Here is a 21719-nt window from a genome sequence, read left to right as displayed (position 1 = left end):
GATTTTTAGCAGGCCCATGAGTTCCATCTTGAACCTTCCCACTGTCCTAAGCTACTCGGGGAGCAAAGGCACTTCATCTTTGCAATCCTAGGCCTTCTAACCCTAATGGTGAAGTGACCCCTTCCCTTCAATTTGGGACAATGTCAATGTCCTCTTTAACAGGTGGAGCAAGAACCCCAGGATGTGGGCCCTGGCTATTTTGAAACCTGTAGTTAGATATTTAGCGCTGATAGGGTTAAGTCCCTCCATTATCTGTTGCTGGATATAGTTTTTACAGCACCTTCAAAAAACATCAAAATAATCTAAAAGGGCAGGTACAGGTGACATTTATTAACTGAACATATAGTATTACAATTGTTCTCGGAAGGGCAGGCCTGTTTTTAATGAAGGTGGCTGAGTGCTCCATGGTCTGAATGCAGGGTGCTAAACCCCTCTCGTGCATGGCACAGCAGGTCTTCACAGATGCATTAGTAATAATTCAGCTCTTTTGCTTTTGCACTCAATTTTTATAACACCCAGAGGCAGCTGTGAAGAATTGCTGATGGTAATTATACTGCTCTTCATATCCATTACATCCAGAATTCCAACATTTCAGATCAAATCCACCATAAGAGAAAGAAACTTCTTTGACACAAAGGGGTGAATTTTTGAAGGGATTCTCCTGGTTGTCTGTCTTAACTACAGCGAAAAAGCCATAAAACTCCTGGTTTTCCATGGCTCTTTCATTAGATAAGTGGAAAAATCCCACAGAGATTCACCTGCAATGTTTTATTATTTAGCATGGAGGCAGCAATAATTTATTCACTAGAGAAACACTGCAAATGTTTAAAGCAAGAAATTAGTTTAAGTATTGGGGTACCTTGTATTTGCAAGTTGATGATTTCTGTGATCTATTTGCAGTGTAGTCCATACATAAGCAAATGCAATTGGTAACATTGGGTGGAATTGTCCCAGGTTTGCACTAAGTGCGGTAGCAGGCGATTAAAATGATGTTTTACCCGCTGGCCGCAATGGCGGCTTTTCATGCTGTATCGTCTCAAACCCGCCACATTAATTATGCATTCCCGGGAAACACGCCGTTTCCATGGCAGGCAGACTCTTATTTGCCCGCCACGCCATCACCTCGCAATTTCATCATGCCAGGTGCCATGTTTAAAGTCCAGTCATGCGCACACATCTCAGTGCTTCCAGCCCAGGACTACTGCAGGCAAAAGGCCAAAAGACTGCAGCCCCCAGGTTTAATGATGCGTCACTGGAACGCCTTTTGGATGCTGAGGAGACCCACCGCAACGTCCTGTACCCCCGCTCCGGCGGTAGTAGTGGTGAATGCCAAAGCCCTTCAAAAGAGGACAACCACCCAGTGCCGCAAGAGGATGAATGATCTCCTCCGTTCCACCAGGGTAAGTCACTCTTCTCATTATTCTTAACTCGCACACTCTCAAACCCATCACACATCCACAGAGCCCTCACTCACTGCCAGTTCAAGGGACATTCACACTCTCACACACACCTTCATTGTCCTCATCCCGTCCATGGGATCACTCACCATCCACACATGCCAGGCATACTTATCATCTGGCCTGGTAGGCGTCCTGATACACTCTTCCCATCTCTATTCATGCAGGACAAGCTGGCACACAACAAGAGGGAGAGGTCGCAGACCGGTGGAGGAATGTCTTAAATCAAGGTCCTCGTAGGCATTAAAAACAGAGCCATCCAGCTGGCCGGTGATGATGTGGACCGGTCCTGTGCTGACGGTGAGGTCGGTGCTGCTCTACCAAGTGAGGATCCAGCAGTGCAACATCCATCAGACAACCATGTTGTGAGTGATGTGTCCTGTTTCATAGACCACTGCCATGCGCTAATTATCTCTCCTTGCTTCTGCAAGCACATCTGGGAAACAGCCGACACCTCGGGGTGAATGTAGCTCTTTACCCCCATGGCCCTGTTCAGGAGGCGGAACGGTAACTGGGCCACGGGAGCAGTGAAGGCCACGGAAGCAGTCACTCCCACGTAGGTCTTCTTGGTGGGCCCCATCACCGATGAAAGCGCCACCTCTACAGCCGCCCCGGAGGGCCCGGCCACCAGTGATCCCGTGACTGCCATTGAGGGATGAGCCACACTCACCCTGAGCTTTGCTGGTGGGAGCAACGTTTGTAACAATGGGAGAGGTGGAAATAAGGATTACTCTCTCCCTCCCGATGGTGTGTAAAGACAGAAAGGGAGGAGAGAGAGAGGGAAAAAGGAAAGGGAGACACAGGAGGGGAAAGGGTAATGGGTGCAGAGTGGATGGGTGTCACTGGTGGAATGGAGTAGAGCGGTTTGGGTGGTGGGGGCCAACTGTTCTTCCCATATAGGGGGAGGGCGATGTCTTTGCCAGGCAGCCGGTACTGGCACACGGAAGTCAGGTCCATCCCTGTTCACCAGGCAGCACCTGCTACCTGGACTTGGATACGGGCGGGGCAAGAAGCCAGGGGAGGGAGGCAAGATGTTAAATGGACACACACAAGCAGCTCTTCTCCCCGAGTCCCATCAGTCGTCTTCTTCTTCCCCCTACAAAGCAACACAGTCTTCACAGCCCCCACCAAACAAAAGTCCAGACACCCACCACAGATGTAATGAGAAAAGTCCTTGCCTCCTGGCATCCCTGTCTTGCAGCACCTCCTCTCTCTCTCTCTCTCCTCTAATTCTTCAAGCCTCAGGCCTTGCAGGCCCCAGGCCCATGCAGCCTCGGCAACAATACCAGCAATAGGCTTCTAGTGTCCCTTAAGCAGCAGCAAAACCAAAGCAGCTTGGACAAGTCCAGAGGAATATGTTGGAAAAGGCAATAGTAGCAGCAGGGTGTACCTTTCCCAATAGCAGCAGCCACAGCCAGCACACTGCACACAGCAACAGCTCCCACACAGGCAGCAACAAGCTGCACCTGAGCCCAATCAGGAAGCCGTAAGCTCCACAGTCTGGGCACGGGTGTTAATCACTTGTATATTATGTTCATTATTTCAATAAACTCCCAGGAATGTATCCCTGTCTATGGCTCCTTGTTCTGATAAGCAGTATTTGTGTCATTCAGATGTGAAACCTTTCTGCACAAGATAAAGGCAGATGTCTCAGTCCAGGGCCTCTTCCCTGTGCTTTGTGCAGCCTTCAGACCAAAGTGATGGTCTGGCCTCACACTCCCTGGACACATTACTGATGCCTGCACCTCGATGGTGCTTGTCATTGCTGCTAGAATGTAGTGGGCAGGCGTCACAGAGTTCCGTCATTCTCTCTGTGTGCTCTCAGCATCTTTAAGGTGGGGCTGACCCCCATCTCGTCAGCATCTGTGACCAGTGACACTGTGCTCCTGAAGGGCTCAGGTGCTGAAGGCGAAAAAAGGATCAGATGCTTTTAAAGTTTCATGGCTGCATCTCTATGATATGACCCTGATCACAGAATGCAAGTGAGCTGCCCTCATCCAGATAGGAGTCAGACATTCTCAGAGGCAATGTGAAGATCTATGGAGTGTCGTCACTGCATGTCGTCATCATCCTCCTGCAATTGAGCGACTATTAGGGCCTCCACTGCATCTCCATAACAGGAGCATCCTCACAGAGGGTATTTGCACTGCCATAAGTCAGACTGGAGTCAAACGTTCATAGATGCAATGTGAGGATCTATGGTGTCTCCTCACTGCAAGTCGTCATCATCCTCCACAAATCTAGCAGTTATGAGGGTCTCCCAAGCGTGCTCGCCTTGTCTGACCAATGCGAGGGGCTCATCCCCGTCATCACCACTGCCTTCGAGGACTTCGTCACCCTCATCCCCGTAGGCATCCTCCTCATCGGAGGAGACCTACAGCTCCTGCATCTCCTCTTCAGCCAGTTCCTCCCCCTCTTGCAGCACCATGTTGTAAAGGGCACAGCAGGCGTCGACGATGCATGACACCCTCTGTGGACTGTAGTGCAGGGCTCCACCAGACCGATCCAGGCACCAGAACCTCATCTTCAGCATCCTGATGGTCTGCTCCACCAAATTGCGAATTGCAGCATGAGCCTCATTATACTGTCGCTCTGCTGCAGTCTGAGGCCACCGCACGGGTGTCATCAGCCACGTCCTCTTTGGTAGCCCTTGTCTCCGAGGAGCCATCTCTGCAGCTTCTGTGGACCCTGGAAAACTTCAGGGATCTGTGACCAACTGAGAATGTAGGAATCGTGCACAGTCCCTGGGAACTATGCACAAACCTGCAGGATCTGTTTGTGGTGGTCGCACACCAGCTGCACATTCAGCGAATGGAATCCCTTGACATAGTTGACTGCGTGTTGCGACGGAGATCTGAGTGCCACATGAGTGCAGTTATGGCACCCTGCACCTGTGCAAAACCTGAGATCTGGGAAAATTCAATCGCTCCCGCACCCTGGCTGTCCTGGTCCCGGGCAAAATGCCCTTGCAAAGCTGGCATCTGTAACCTCATGGATGCATCTGTGGGTGGAGGCTTGTGATATCCCACAGAGGTCACCTGTGGAGCCCTGAAAGGAGCCACAGGTGTACAAATTGAGTGCCATGGTCACTTTCACAGCCACTGGCAACGGATGCCCTTCAGTCCCCAAATCCTGCAGTAGCTGGCAGATGTGACCGACCAGTCCTCTAGATATGCGCAGTCTTGGTCATCTGCAGGAATGAAAGGCAGCGTCTATAGACCCTGGGTCTAGCTAGGCGCCGACCAGTGACAGCTCACTCTGGCTCTTCAGTGGTGTGTGCGGGAGCCCAAGCTGGCCTTTCTTCCAGAGGGTGCTGCTCCTCTCTCTGCCCAGCCAGGTGCCTCAGTCGCTCTCATCTCTGTTGTCTTCGCTTTCAATAAGCCACGAGGCGTTCAGCTAGATCACCAGGCTCCATGATCCTGATGTAGTCCTCCTGCAAAATGAAAGAGAGAGAGACACATGGCCAGAGTTTAGTGCGCTGCATGCCTGTCCAAAGCCCCACCCACCTCCGCCGCACTCCACCCGACTAATTGCCGGCTACTTTGCCCATTGGACTGCATGCTGTGCTCTCAGCTCAGGCACAGGCATTCTCCTAACCCACACTGCAAGGCTGCACTGTTATCTTGAACCATGGGGGAGACTGGTCCAAACCGGGATGCTGACATTGCAAGGGGCTGTGAACATCTCCACCAGTGACTACTCTATGGCCAGCTTTAGCAAGGAGATTGGATAACGTGTGCAGCTGTCCAACTGTTCTGCAGCCAACTAAAACTCATTACTTTGCAGTCTGTGCCAGAGGGGTGAAAAGCTCTGGAGCACTTGGTGGCACTTTGGTGCCTCTGCATTGCTTGATTGGGCAGATAAAAGAGGCCTGACTCCAATCATATCAATGTGGCTGTACCTGAACTGTCTCAGCTGCAGAGGAATGGTCACTTTATATAAAGTGTCCCTAATGTGTGGACGCTTCCCTCTCCCACACCCCCCAACCCGCATGTGCTTGTGCGCTGCCTTCAACCGCAGGGCAGCCCTTGCCCCCAACAACGCACCTCAACCTTGAAGTTCAGCAGGTGACCCAGGCAAGAGCGCCGCAAAGTTACAGGTTCCCCTCAAAGTGCAGCCCGCCAAGTGCACAGCTTTTGTATGCTCACGGGGGCGGGGGGCCGGGCGGGGATGATTCCAGCGGGCTGGCCTTATAATGATATGCTGATGTATTACAATGAGGTTCCCGACCTCGTGAAACCGATTTTTGGCCTTCTCGCCATATTGTCCACTCACACCACCGAACACGCCCAATGCCAGCAGGCACGGAAAACCCTGGCCATTGTCACCTCTGCCTCAGAAGATTAAGGGCTTGACTACAGCACATAATCTAGGCTGAACGTTCAATGCAGTACACAGGGAGTGCTGTATTGTTGGCGATGTCATCCTCTGTCAAAGGTCTCAAGGCACTATTTGAGGAAGAGCAGAGTTTCCCCAATACCCTGGTTAAAATCCACCCTAAATCAACAGCGCCAAAAAAATCTGAGTAGTCATTCGCCTTATTTCTTAGTTGGAACTGAACAGCTGCTACATAACAGTCACTGCTTATTCTAAATTAATTAATTGTGTGAAGTCATAGAGTCATACAGCACAGAAACAGGCCCTTTGGCCCATCGTGTCCATGCTGGCCATCAAGCACCTATCTATTCTAATCTCATTTTCCAGCACTTGGCCCATAGCCCTGTTTGCTATGGTGTTTCAAGTGCTTATCGAAATACTTCTTAAATGTTGTGAGGGTTCCTGCCTCTACCACCCCCTCAGGCAGTGTGTTCCAGATTCCAACCACCTTCTGGGTGAAAGAATTTTTCCTCAAATCCCCTCTAAACCTCCTGCCTCTTACCTACAATCTATGCCCCCTAGTTATTGACACCTCCGCTGAGAGGCAAAGTTTCTTCCTATCTCCCCTATCTATGCCCCTCATAATTTTGTACACCTCTGTCAGGTCCCTCCTCAGCCTTCTCTGCTCTAAGGAAAACAACCATAGCCTATCCAGTCTCTCTTCTTGGCTGAAGTGCTCCAGCCCAGGCAACATCCTGGTGAATCTCCTCTGCACCCTCTCCAGTGCAATCACATCCCTTCCTATAGTGTGGCAACCAGAACTGTACACAGTACTCCAGCTGTGGAGTAACTAACGTTTTATACAGCTCCAACATAACCTCCCTGCTCTTATATTCTATGCTTTGGCTAATAAAGGCAAGTATCCCATATGCCTTTTTAACCACCTTATCTACCTGTGCTGCTGCCTTCAGGGATCTATAGACATGTACACCAAGGTCCCTCTGATCCTCTGTACTGCCTAGGGTCCTACCATTCATTGTGTATTCCCTTGCCGTGTTAGTCCTCCCAAAATGCATCACCTCACACTTCTTAGGATTAAATTCCATTTGCCACTGCTCTGCCCATCTCACCAGCCCATCTATATCATCCTGTAATCTAAGGCTTTCCTACTAACTATTTACGACACCACCAATTTTCGTGTCATCTGCAAACTTACTGATTATACCTCCTATATTCACATCCAAATCTTTAATGTACACTACAAACAGCAAGGGTCCCAGCACCAATCCCTGCTGTGTATTGCTCATCACAGGCTTCCAATCGCAAAAACAACCTTCGATTGTCACCCTCTGCCTCCTGCCACTAAGCTAATTTTGGACAAAAGTCCTTTGAGATATTTCAACTTATTGCAGGCTCTTGCTGCATTAGCCTTTTACGTGCATCCAGTTGACCCCTCCCCCAGCCTCCACCCCTCCCCCAGTCTTTCATTCCCTCCTGCAGCACTGCACCATTCCTTGGGCTCACCGCTTGACCCCCAAGGCTTTTGGGGTCTACTGCTCAGCTCTGGCTAGTCTCATTGCCCTCGCTCTCTCTCCAATGCCCGTTCCCCTCTTTGCCTTTGATAGATTTTTCAAGTTATGAAGGAGAACAGAAAGGGTAGATTGGGAGAAATTATTTCCGCTAGTTGGGGAGTCTGTATAGTTTCAAAATTAGAGCCAGGCCTTTCAGGGGTGAAGTTAGAAAACATTTCTTCACACAAGGATGGTAGAAGTTTGGAACTCTCTTCTACAAATGACAGTTGATGTTGGGTCAGTGGTTAATTTTAAATGTAAAGTTGATAGATTTTTGTTAACCAAGGGATATGGGGAAAAAAACCAAAGATCAGCTATGATCGCATTGAATGGCGGAACAGTCTTGAGGGGCTAAATGGCCTATTCCTGTTCTTATGTTCCTAACTTGTTCTCAGCAGCTGCAAAATTGAACCTAGCCATGCTGCTTAGCATTGGTGTTCCAGTGTCTCTGCCAACGTCTGTCATGGGTTTGGAGGATGAAGAAGAGTTCAGGCAAGAGCATGAAAGGCAGGTCCCCTGGCACCTCAGGCTCCAAGACCCAGCTCAGGAACCAAGATATCACACCTACTTGGCTATGTCTGAGCAGATCTGCCTTCACTACTGCTGTTTAACAAAAGAGGCTATTACTGAGTTATGTTGTCTACTGAAGTATGGCCAGCAGACAAGATCCAGCAGAAGGACAGCCCAACCTGTTGCCATGGGAACCACCACAACATTAAAATTTTCTGCCACTGGTGGCGTTGCCATAGAATGCAAACTGCAGTCCTTTAATGCATCCAGTAAGTCACAGAAAAACAGGTTTACCAGGAAAAACACCTTGTATCCATTTTCCCCTGTAAAATAGCCAGCTACAGGGGAGGACACATCATTTTAGTTAGATGACAGGCTTTCTTAAAGTGCAAGGTCACATTGAAATGATCTTCCATCAGAGCCCCCAACAACGCACCTATGACATCTGGGCAGAACTTTCCATTCGGCATGTGGGCGCGTGCCCGACATGCCGAAACATTAAATGACACGCAATGACATCGGGTGTGCGTCCCGACATCATCGCAAAGTCACACGATGTTTCGTTCGGCAGGTGTGAGCCAGAGTCGGCTGCGCACCCACCGATAATTGATAGGCCTATTAAGGCCATTAACCAGGTAATTAACCAGAATTTTACGCTGCCCGTCCAACCTTACGGTTGGCAGGCAGGCGAAAAGGCCCAGCAGCCTTTATGTATTTTAGGAAACTTCATCCACGAGCGGGATGAGGTTTCCTAAAGCTTTTACAAAATAAATGAAAACTTTCTTTGAAAAATAAAAACATGTCCCATTTCTTGTGACACAATCACATGAGGGGACATGTTTCATTAAATTTTTTATGGATTTATTTATTTTTTTAAAAAGCGCTTCAGTCTCCCTGAAGCAGCTCCGTGCCTCAGACAGATTGAAGTGCTCTTTGTACACATACACGAAAACGTGCTGGCCCTGACTCTCCCTCCTCCCCCCGCCCGCACAGGTAGCGCTGAGCGCTGCCGCTCATGATCCACACCGGGCGGGCCTTAATTGGCCTACCCACGTGAGATCGCGATGCCGAGCCGATTGCGGGCGGCAGTTGGCTCTGCGACCACCCGCTCCCGCCAAGCCCGCCCAATGAATGGAAAATCCTGGCCATAGGAATGGAACAGTTTTGATTCCATCTAAATACTGGCGAAATTGAACAGGATAATGCTCGTGATTCTTCAGCAATCCAGCAGCAACCATGTCATGTCCATTTTACATACTGTTTCAAGTTGCTGGCAAACTGGGCAGATGGCTACTTGGGGACATACGGTTATTCTCTGGAACCCAAGCCGCTAACTCTAGTCAGGAACTGACCAAATGAAATGTAATAGAGCTGATGCCTCCTTGTAAACTCTGGTAGAATTACAGTTGGCAGGTTAAACTCAGATTCCGCTGTCTGGACAGATCAGCTGGGGCATAGCCCCGTAATAGTGTAGAAAATTATCAGTGTACGCTGCGTCCTTCATAACTGTGCAATATAGAGAGGGAAAGCACTTCAACTGGAGGAGCAGTGGCACCAGTCTACAACCTTGGGGCAGGGGGGTGGGTGGGGGGAGGGGGAAAGGAGGAAGGCGATGAAAAGCTGCGTAACTGGCCGCATTAATATATTCTGAGGTTGCTTAGTTGGACAGAACTTGAATATTGCTGAAAAGAGACATAAGAAAAAAGCAAAGCTTTTTGTCTTGCACTTACTAGGACAAACACAAGAATGCCAAATTTCAAACGATCACAACAATTTATGCTACAGGTGGAAAGGGTGCTGGTTGGTTGGCTCAGCGGCCGAGGTGTTGCCATGGAAAAAGCAACAGGGAATTTATAGGCTCCCCTAGGTCCTGGGTAATTTTTTCAAAGCGTTAGGCTTGAACATATTCCTTTTGCTTGCAGAGAATGGGTCCCTGCTCTGGAGATTGATTTTTTAAATTTTTTTGGAATATTGTAATATTCTGTAAAGAAGGCTGTGCGTGTTTGTGTGTGTACATGATTAATTAAACTGGGGGAAGGTTAGTAAAGACAACTTGTCTCTGGGAAATGAAAGATGGAAGGTAAAGGAGCTAGATGCATGCATTCGTAATGAGAGGCTATGTTGAAGTTGTATTTCAAGTAAATCGGTTGGGTTTGAAATTTGCATTATAAGTAGGGACTTGACTGTTCGGCTGTTTAGTTTCAAGGGGGAGTTTAGAAGTGATGTGGGACTTTTACAACTTACAAAGGTTTCATAAGTAAACAAGGGAAGGTTATTAAATTTTATTTGACCTGAAAGTGGAGGCAATAGGAAAACATGAAAGATTTTTATATTTTGGAAAAGTTGAGTTCAAAGAAGTGCTTAGGACAATGGAATCTAAGATGAAAAGGGAAAAGGATATTTAAGAAAAGATGAGTTTGTGTGGCTGTATGGGGGAGATGCCCTGAGACCTGATCTGTGCTGGGAGAAGGTGTGAAAGTTGTGAATTTGAAGCACCCATCATGTTTTCAAGCCTGGGAAGTCTTTGTTTTCAGAAGCAGTCTATTTCTGAGCCTTTCTTTTGGATTTTCACAGCAGTATGGAAGACAATGAGAAGTCATGTGGTATACCTTTACTAAAGTGACAGCAGTTTTTGCCTTCGGTAATATTACTGTATTTTTATGGTGAAAAATTTATAAGGGAGCTGTTGCCAAGTAGTTTACTTGCGTGTTCTGACCAAGTGGGTTTTTTTGGGGATGTTTTGTAAGACTGTTTCAATTGTGTAACTGTAATCTTATGTACTTACTTTTTTTTCCTTCTTGTTAATAAACCTTTTAACATTTTAAAATCCTATAGGTGTTACTGGAGTTCTCTGCCTCTGGGATCAGTAGCTTTTTCTCCTTGTTTTCAAAATACAAAAAAAAGGTTATGATCAGTAAGACAGGTTTCCCTCTGGGATCTGGCTCGCTTATAAAATAACATCAGCTGTGGTCATAGCAATGCGAATGAATGTACATCACTTCTAGCAGGCATAAATGAGCCACGTTACCAATTTGACTGATTATCTTAAATTGGCTGTTAGTTTAGCTATTAGCACACTCAGGATTATTCAGTAAGTGCTGCCCAATCACGGAATCACATCTAGCAGTAGATCTTTTGTTTTGGGTTTTGCAAGCATGGGCTGGTTACTCTGGTTAATCAACGCTGCCTTTAATATTATATCAACCTGTATCCCACCACCCGTAACCTTCATGAACCTTTTTGACAAATCTACAGAGTGCATTCCAAATAGGGTGAAGCCAGTTTATTTCCCAATATGTGTCCTGTCTCTACTTGTTAATGTGTAGTTCTGTGGTTCTTGCTCTTGATGAGCGTGTAATTTTTCTTTCTTCTTCCCAGACTTGTACTCCTTCTTATTGCCTCAATGGAAGGAACGTGTGTTTTACTTCTCAATGGAGGCCTTGTAACTCCATTATAGCAATCTTCCTACTGGGCCGTAAGATGGCCTGACAATTGTCACCAGTACTTAGCCCACTACCTCTTCTGGAGTCCTCAGTGCAGCACCAGGTTAGGAATATCACAGTGGGCACCAAAAATAGGCGACAATATATGTTGTAACAATATATGTGCACAGTAATACTGCCTCATAATAGGAAGTCAGATGTTCTGAGATTTGTGTGTTTTTTCTTTGTTTAGAAATAAGGTTGGAGGTCCTTTTTTCAAAGAACTCAGTTTCTTCTATACAAAAGCAAAATACTGCAGATGCTGGAAATCTGAAATAAAAACAGAAAATGCTAGAAATACTCAGCAGTTCTGGCAACATCTGTGGAGAGAGAAACAGTTCATGTTTCAGGTTTCGATTTTATTTCAATTTCTTCTATGCTTCCTAACCAAACTGTTGCATATCTTCTGATACATCCTTGAATGAATAGTGTGGCCTGTAGACCCTGTTTGAAAGATACAATGCTCATTGTGTCCTTTGGAGTAAGCAAGTCATATAACCATTGTATGATTCTAAGTGACATGAACAATGAGTTCCTCTTTCTCCTGCTCTACCTTCATCGTGAAATAGATGCAATGTCAATAGTGAACCTCATGATCCATGGGGGTGTGGAGTGGGGGCAGAAACAGATTTCCCTGCTTGAAACTGCTGAAAAACAGCTTTCAGAATTCTTTTGAAGCAACAGACCTGAGAAAATATTTTTCCAATTATTTCGCTCATGGTTGATATTTCAGACAAAGACCTGGACTTTAACCTGGGGCAGGTTCTGAGTTTTGGATGAGATGTGTACCTTTTGGCCCTGGTAAGTTCCCTGCCCCTGCCTGGAAGTCAGTCTGTTTGACAGGTTTGGTTTACAGTCAGGCAAGGAGTACTCCAGTGCAGGATACAGGACGAGGTCTGATCCTGATGGGGGTCCGATCCTGGTAGGGGGCGTCCAGTGCCCTACCCCAGTGGGGTCTAAATCCAATCCTGGGGGCCATTGTATGGGGACGTCTGATGGGGAGGAACTTAGGAGAACGGGGCAACATTTCTCCTCCTCCTTGGCCACATGCAGTGCTGTGAAGACACTTACCTTCTCCCCAAAGCTGCCCTTGCCTCAGTTCAGCTGTTGGGTTTCCCAATGCCACCCACTGTAAAACCAGCAAAGCAGCTTAAATCAGAGGGTACTAGCCTCACTAAACTCTTTAATTTGCCAACCCACCTCCTGGGAGTAGCTTGACTGGCCTCCCCCAGTCCCACCTCTGTAAATGCCAGAGGTTGACAGGTCAGAGGCAGATCAGGGTGTGGATTCAAATATTTAAAATTTTAACATCTGACCTGGACCCAATCCACCCTTAATTGTGTGTGCTAAACTAACTCCCCGATCCCCCAACAAAAGTCTTTAGACATTCAAGGCTTGTGAAATCAAACCATTCCTCATTTAGCATCTGGTGTAGGTAACTTACCACTCTTCTCTATACTAAAGTCAGGAGCAATTCTGCTGAAAATGAGAGAATTTATGGGCTAGCTTCTTTAACCTTTAATATAAAAAAAGAGCTTTCATTTTTATAGCACTTCTCATTATCGCAGGTTATCCCAAAGCGCTTTTCATCCAATGAAATACTTTTGATGTGCAGTCACTGATATAACATAAGATACTGCAGCAGCTAATTTGCACCCAACAAGGTCCCATAAATGGCAGATAAATAACCAGGTAATCTGTTTAGAGATGTTGGCTGACAAAATAAATGTTGGCTAGGACACTGGTGAACTTCCCTGCTCTTCTTCGAATACTGCCATTAGACCTTTTGCCTGAAAGAGTGAACAGGGTCTCAGTTTAATGTCCTATCCGAAAGACGGCATCCAACAGTGCAGCAGTCTTCAGTCATTCACTGAAATGTCAACCTAAAACATGTTACCAAGTCTCTGGAGTGGGTGTTGAGCCCACAAGCTTCTGACTCAGAGGTGAGAGTATTACCACTGAGCCATGGCTGAAATCTTATGTGTGTGTGTGCACCACTTTAGGGATGGCTGCATTTTCTGCCAGCACTCAGTCAATTCCACCTACACTTAACATGTATGTTGGATGAGATGCAAGCCAGGCGTATTGTATCTTACTGACATCCTGAGTTCTTACCTGCTACGTCAGAACCACAGCACTTGTACCTAAAACCAATCACTGCATTTTAGGCCCAAAGTAACCTCATGAAACCCATTTTCAAAATATGTAGTAAAGGTTTAGAATATATACATTTAACAAGCCACAGAAAATAATTTCTTATTTTGACACTTTTTCACCTTTAAGTAGTAATATTGTGACTGTGACCATAGAGGTCGTTAATTGCTTCACACTCACCCGCCATCCAGGGAGTAACAGTGTGATCAACCAGTTGTACTGTTCTCCTGGAGTTATGTCCAACTCTTACTGATGTTATAGCAGAAGAACAGAAAAACTAATGTGGCATTTTATGGCCAGAGTATCTTTATCTCAATCACATTAGACATACAGTTGCTACATATTATTAGTATTGCTATTTGCATTTGTTTTCTTGAGGGAGCTTTAGGATGCCAATGAAGTTGTGTACACATTTGTAAGAGGCAGTTTGCTCACTCACCAAGACTGAGTGATCCTCAATACCTTGATGATCACTGTTTTATATCAATGGAATAGAATTAAGAACTTTTTACAGCCATAACCTATAGCCCCCTGCTCGCAGCCTGTGACCTCTGTGAACCCGTGTGTGCCTGTGTTGTGTATAATTAATTCCTGCTGTGGTTGGGCCAAGAATTAGTAGTTTTCTGCAGATGATTCATGCAACTGATACCTTGAAGTTGAAAGTAGATTTATGAAATAAATATACATATATAAAGGTTGTCTTTGGTCATGATGTGCCAGAAGGTTTGTGGAGCAAAAATTATCTCGAGAGAGCATTTGAACTGCAAAATTATCGTAACAACAAATCTCAGCTAATGTGACCATAATGGCAAGTAGTCCTAAAAAACAGCAGTCCTTAGGCTACACATAAGAATCCTTCAGAATGAGAACTAGACAAATCTGCAATATTAATTACCTCTGTAAAAATTAAGGCCCAGATTTTTGCCATGACGAAGAGGCTTTCTGTCATTTCCCATCTTCGTGGGGACGGGCCTGGAATTGGGCCGGGGTTCAAAGATGCATGATTTGCTAAGGCAGCTGGCTATTTAAATCACCAGCTGCTTCCACTGAAGTGGGATTTTGGAAGGCCAGGAATGTGAAACCCAGAGTGTGCAGATTAGAACAGGTAAAAGGAGGTCTGAACTTTGTGGATTCGTTTGGGTAGCCAGGGTACGCCTTGAAAAGGTAAGGTACCCCTTTGGATAGGGTACCGGTGCACCTTTGGGAGAGTAAGACACCCTTAGAGATTGTTAAAATTAAACATGATTAAGCACGTTTTACGCACAAATACATTGGAACTGTCTGGCTATCAAAGAATTATCCAGTTGTCAGGAAACTGTCAAAGCTGTCAAGGAACTGTCAAGAAAGTATCAAAGCTGTAAAGGGAGTGTCCAAAGATACTAGGTGAGTCGGCATGGAGAGGGTAAGGGAAAAGGGTGGTGGGTAGAGGGGCATGCATTGGCATAGGGCATATGAGGGGCTATGAGTTGGCATAGGTTGGTATGGATAGAACATGGGGAATGTATGAGGACTGGAGGGCTGTTTTTTGTTTTAATCATTTTTATTTATTTACACACAACAAATATCACAGATTGGAATGATGTTTGCATCCCTGGATGAGAACATTTTAAAGTGAAAACTGAATTATCTAGTATAAAGTCGCTGTCACTTTTTGTCCGTATGCTCCTGTGAAACATGTTGGGAAGTTTTATTTTGTTGTCTGTAAATGCAGGCTATTATAATATCATTACTACTTTGTAAGAACAGAGGAGATATGTTTGTATGAAAGAAGAGAATCCGTTCTAAATTTCAGAATGGAATTCTTTCACTGACAGCTCTCTGCTCTACGAGGCACTGAACTTGAAACTGTCCTTAGATTGCCCACAATAAAACTAATCCAGCCAAGGAAAATTTGAAAACATATGGGTAGATTCAATTCAGCTGAGTTTAAATTCATCAGCAACTACTGACTCCAACGATATTAGAATTGCACGCTGCTTTCTCTGATTATGGTATTACATATTAATTTTATGTATGCAGTTACTCAGCAGTCTGCCATTCCAGATGCTAGAAATGAAAGACAATCAGCCCAGACAGATGGAGTGAAAGTCCATTCTTTCTGCCGGCTGTGTTAAGGCACTCATGAAGTGGAGCTGGGAATTTTGAAGCCACTTCATAACAGGAAAGTTTCAGAGTTTTACGCTGACCTAATTTGGTGCAGATTGGCAGTCTTAGAGCAGAAAAAGGGTGGCTATCCTGAAAAACCGAATATTTACCTGTGTACAATGGCCTCAATGTTAGAGCAGAGTGGAGGGAGCTTTATTGTAATATATTTGAACCGGGAGATACTAATATTTGATGAGAAAGTTTTCCATTCTACCATTACCAAGATTCTGCATTTTGATTACAAATAAATTATTCTGTGAAATCTTTTTATTAATTTCAAATAGAGCATAATGACTTGTGTAAAATTTCAGGGCAATGGAAGAATGTAGTGAAAGGATCTTCAGTGAGATGTTTACTCATGATGACCATTTTATTAAGCACCCTTTCTTTGTATTGAATACTGTAGTTCGTGGTGTGTATTTGCACAAGGTTTATGTTCTCTTTTCAAACCACCAGAATTTGGTAACAGTGCATAAGACTCATTTGATTGTGACACATACTTTATAAATGCTATTCCTCAGAAGACCAAAGAAAAATTAACCCAACTGTCTGCAGTTTATTGGTAAGGGCTTGTAGCTTTTATCTACAATAATCTTTTCCCTTTCAAGCAGTTGGAGACTGGCAGAGGATGAGGTCCAGGATGTTTGACACTTCTGCCAGCCACTATTGTAATCTGCTCTACGGTTTTCAGTTAGACCATCAGGTGGATTATTTCACACCAGGGAAGCAAAAGCAAAGCAGCTATTGTCCATCTCACCTCTCATCCAAATACCCTTTCTATAGATTATTAAGAAGTAGCATTAGCAGTAGTAGTGCTAATGTAACTCAGAGCTGTCAGGTTTTCTGAGCACTCATATCAAAGTGGGCAACTGATGCAACAACATGGAAATGAAGAAAGATTTACATTTATATAGCACCTTTATGTCCCCAAGATATCCCAAAGTACTTTACAGCCAACAAGTTACATTTGAAGTGTAGTTATTGTTGTATTGTGAGCAAATATAGCATCCATTATGTACCAAGCAAGGTCCCACAAACTGCAATGAAATTGAGCTGATCATCTGGAAAAGAATATGCCATGTTTTCTATATTAAAATTAATGTAACTTGTAGAATTACTGTATGTTTGCTTTTTCCCTCTGATTGCGATTAGGGTGACCCTGGATCATCAGCTGCTGGAATAAAGGTTAGATTGGTCCTTGTTACTGAAGTTCTAGGTTCTGTTTTTTATTAGCTCTGAACTTTGTTGAATGATTATTGGTTCCAAAGATCATTGGGTGAATTGTATCTTTCCTTTCTCTGCAGGGTGAACCAGGTCAACCTGGGCATCAGGGACAAAAGGTAAGAGCAAAGGAGAAAAGCATGAGACTGCTTTTTATGTTTTTTTCCAATATTTATACAATGAGTTTGGAAATGGGATAATCTTTGGGCAGGAATTAACTTACTTTCTGCATTGCTCTTGCATCTGCTGATTATCCAGGTAGAAAACTGTAAAGAAAGAAAAAGAAATGGAATTAACAGTGACGTGTTGGCTTAGGCTTTTCAATCAATACCCAAAGATAGACAGTCCATTAAACAAATAGTTAGGAATCGATCAGAACATAACCATTAATAGACTGTGATGCTCCGACTAATATGCTTGATTGTGTCACCTTAACCTGCTCTAATCCTGAATGCTTCACTAAAATACTAAACCCCTTATTTTTTACATTCTAAAAAATATGAAGAGGCATTATTCTGATGATAAAAAATCTTGAACATATCTAGCGAGCCAAAATTTAGGAAGCACCTTTTGTACTTCCTAATTATCTCTGTTCTTCACCTATGCAGTATTGTACTTGCTCAGACAGCCACCTGTGTGGGTATGAGTACAATGGAAGGTGTGTTTAAATATTTAAAACCTTCCTGACATTTCTTCAGCAATTAAGCCACAACTTTTCTCTTCTCTTGATTACTGCTTTTTTAATAGTTATTGGTGACCAGGTTTATATTATCTCGCAAGGAAGATAAATGAGGCTCGTGTTTTCTTAAATTGTTAGTTATAGATTTGTCTAGTAACTTATCTAAACAAAGCTATTTGTCAGCTGTCACCAATAAAATTCTGTTTGTTATTCATGGACTGAAAAGTGACATTCAATCCTGTAGTGTTTTTATCCAAAAGCAAATGATGGAAGCATGGACTATTGGGAATTAAATACATGCTATGTGACAAAGAGCAAATACTGATTGAAGTCAGATACTGGGAATATAATGGATACAAAAATATCAATTTCTGAGTTGACGTTACATTCCTTTTCTGATGATGAATAGGGTTTCCCTCATGAAGGATCATTGAGGGTCATTTTGACTTTGTGCAAGCATGTAAAGCAACCAAAAGCAAATCAGCAGAATGTTTTACAACTCTTCAGATTTCAATTTCCATTGAAGTCCCTGGAATATACATGATGTGTGAAAGAGTGCCCACTCACTATCACCTGTTTTATACCACTGCACAAAGTCAAAACTACCCCCATTCATTCTTATAAATCCCAAACGAATTGTTAATACATAAAGAGATTGTTCTATATATAAAATCAAAGAAATTTACAGTTTGAATTTTGTTCTGTTGAGTTATTTTTTAGTACTTCATTTTCATTTTGTAACACTTTCCTCTCCTTTTCAATTTCCTTGCACCATATCCTACTCCTGTGCCTAGCCAGGGCTCTACCAATTTAATTGACAAATAGGTAGTGTGAGCCAATTTTTTTTGGCATAGGTAATCATCACCTTTCCTGCAACTCCAAAACCCACATGCAGGCGGTTGAATCTCTGGAGTGATATCCCCTGTTGTTGCTCTCAGTCCCCCGGGGATGCATTAAACCTCAGCCTACTTCTCTCCACTACTGACTTTGCTGAAATCAGTCAGCCTATCTTTTGTGGACAATTCTGATCCCAAACACTTTCCTGTTGCTCTTTGGCACAACCTAAAAGTATATTCGCCAGCATTTGATAAATTGATAATGAATGCTTCATAAGTGAGGTATTAAGATAAGAAAACACCACTCTGCAGAGTTGTAAAGTTTTGAAAGCTATGTATGTTTCTTTCTTGCAAATATATCATTTCATTAGTATTGTACTTAGAGCCTTTTTGACAGATCCTTTTTTTATGCAATCCCCTTTCACTTGGCCTATTCAATATTTTCTTGTTATCACTATGCTGTGAATAATTTCTAGTTAGTCAAGCAGATGTACTAAATTTGTGATGATATCCTATATGTATGGGGCATTTCCACCCCTCCCCACTCTCCTGATGTATGTATCTAAGTATATATATATTTCATATATATAGAACCACAGCAAAGTAGACCAACATTTCCCTGTGTTTGTCCAGCACACTTGTATTACAAAGGTTCGTACAAAATGCAGGTCACAAATAAAAAGACAAAAAAATGAACATTGGAAATCTGAAATAAAAGGAAACATAAACTACTGGAAATGTACTGCACTTCAGTCGGCAACTGAAACAGGAAAGTGAGGTTAACAGTTCAGGTGAGACACTTCATCACCAGTTTTGATGAAGAATCACATTCAGAACATTAACCTATGATTCTCTTTTAGACGCTGATCAACTTGCATTCCCACCATTTTGTGTTTCAAAAGCAGATTGCAGATATCAGTTGCAGTGCAGATTAGTGACAACATTGCTGGAGTTATTCATAGTTTGAACAGGAATACAATCACAACAAGAATAGTCTAGCGTCAGTCACTGAACTTTCGTGAACTTTCACATCAGCTAATCAATGTGGTATGTTAGGCATTCCACTGGCCATTTAGAAATCAGCACATGTTTGAGTAACTTGATGCAGTAGCAGTTTATGCTGGGATCTTACTTGTTGAATCTTGCAATCTTAATATTTGAACAATTGCAATTTTGTTCCTCTGATGCATAGACAACAAAATACTTTCTTGCTTTTTTAAAAGAAATGTTTTCTTATACTGGTGATGCCCCTTCAGAATTCAGAAACAGAAACCTCTTTTTCAGATCCATGTTGAATAAAAGAACTCTCTGTAGTCAGTAACTCCATCAAATCATGGCAAATTGTACAAAAATTCCATTAAAAACTGCAGTAATGGTTCCCTCACCAGCTCAGTGAGTGAATTCACCACTCAGTATGGTTCTGAACAATACAGATCAGAAAGTTTACACTCCTGAAGCTCATATGGCTGATCTCTGCTAAATGCAGCCATGCAATGTTACAATTGGCCTCTGCATCTTTGGTCCAGAGAATGGGAAAAATAAAATATATTCCCTCTCCTGATTGCTATTCAGTGTTCCCTGTAAAAAAGCATGCTTTTTTGGACGTCAGATAAGGACAGGGTCAGGCCTAACTATACTTTCCTCTATAGTCAAATGATTTGCGGATACTTAATGTCTATTCACACATTAAGAATGGTCACTTTGGCAAAGCACTGACAAGTTGTTGCACCTTGTAGAACCATAGCGCAACAAGAATCGAGGCCTTCAAGGGAAGGAGAGGAAAATTAAACACTTCTATTCAATGAACAAAGATTTGGGCATAGATTAATTCTTCCATTTAGTGAGTGGCTAAATTCCTCCAGCAACAGTCAAGATCTAATGCCAGTGCTTGTTATTAATCCTTGATTGGCACCTTCCAAAATGTACATCCTGATAAATGAGGGGGAATCATCTGCAATGGCGCATGAAGTTAAGCCTGTACATCAGGGTATTTTGTGCATGGTGCGATTGTTATCCAATAATGAAGCCACATTTTACTTGGTGCCAATTAGGTCCATTGTGAAGATAACTGAATGGTGGCAGTTCATGTCCATTGAGAGCTGGATTGAATCTGCCAAAGCTTGTTTTCTGTAAGATCCCCTAATTGTAGTCATAGAGAGGAAACTGTTATCCTCTCTATATTGCCAGCATTTAAATCCAGCCCCCAGATGTGAATGGGCAGTAATCTGATACATGGTGCCACCTAGTGCCTCATTATAGTGACTTCACATAAAATTGAGAAAATGTGAGCATCTTTACAAGATATTTCCATTATAATCCTGATCCAATTCAACTTTGTACTGATGAAAAAGAAAAATACATTTTAAAATGCTTCCTTGTTGAATAACTTATGAAGTCATACTGCCTTGACTAAAAAGCAAACAAAAGGCATATTGTATTTATTATCAATTGAATCATGATTCAGATGTCATTGAGTTACCATTGAGGTGGAGATAAACTAGACTCTTGAGACAGCTGAACACTCCTCTATAATGTTTTGTAATTTTCCTGTGTAGGGTGAACCAGGTCTTCCTGGGCTTCCTGGACTCCCGGGGATAAAGGTAATGACTGCTGCAGCCTGTACGTTGGGGTGGATGTGGAGTAAAGAATTTGCAAAAAAGCTGCCTGCTTGGTTTCTGATATGTAGTCACCTGTTTCTGTTTGCAGCTCTTCCCCTCAGTTCTAACTTATATGTAAAGCTGCTCAATTCCTTTTGGTTGGTTTTAGTTTGCAAGTTATCAGAAGTTTTATCATTTTGTAGATCAGATCTGTTCAGGGCCCATCACCTTCCTCCACCTTCCTCAACCTTGTTATTAATTTTGCCAGATGATCACACTGCATATATTAGCAGAAATTTGGCTCAAGTAATTTAACTAATGTAACAAGGGACTATGAGATTATGCAAGGCCACCATGTCAAGTAAATTTATTTTGTCGCTGTTTTGTAAAAAGACAGCACTCAATTATCTGAATAAAGTCTACCTGTTCTAATTATTTTTATACATTAAAATACACATACCCCTTAAGTGATAAGAAGAATTTCTTTGTCTTTCGCTAGTGCCATAAAACTGTTTTTTTTAAATTAAATTTTAAAATTTGCTCATTTGAAGTTAGCCTTCAAAGACAGTGTTACCACTGAAGTCTTTGGTGAGTTAACACTCAAGGTGCATCATCGTTATTTTAAAAGGTATAACATTGTCTATGAGAAAAAACTAAAAACCAAAAGAGCTAGCTGTACTTCTTTGTCACAGTGACTGTGTATAAGCAGCACAATGATGAAACTTGCATCATGTTTGTAAATGTACCAAA

At 43.4% G+C, this 21719-nt stretch overlaps 1 protein-coding gene across 1 annotated transcript in view; it reads left to right on the top strand.

The window, feature by feature from the left end:
- Positions 1-21719, top strand: part of col25a1 (collagen type XXV alpha 1 chain) — a 227159-nt gene that overhangs the window by 70278 nt on the left and 135162 nt on the right. The window contains exons 12-14 of the mRNA XM_078544797.1: positions 16789-16821; positions 16941-16976; positions 20928-20972. Coding sequence (XP_078400923.1) covers positions 16789-16821; positions 16941-16976; positions 20928-20972 — 114 coding nt within the window. The remainder of the gene's footprint in view (positions 1-16788; positions 16822-16940; positions 16977-20927; positions 20973-21719) is intronic.

Source organism: Cetorhinus maximus, chromosome 1, assembly GCF_964194155.1.
Source record: "Cetorhinus maximus chromosome 1, sCetMax3.hap1.1, whole genome shotgun sequence".
Classification (NCBI taxonomy): domain Eukaryota; kingdom Metazoa; phylum Chordata; class Chondrichthyes; order Lamniformes; family Cetorhinidae; genus Cetorhinus; species Cetorhinus maximus.
Note: the sequence above shows the minus strand (reverse complement) of the source record. Positions and strands in the feature narration are given on the sequence as shown.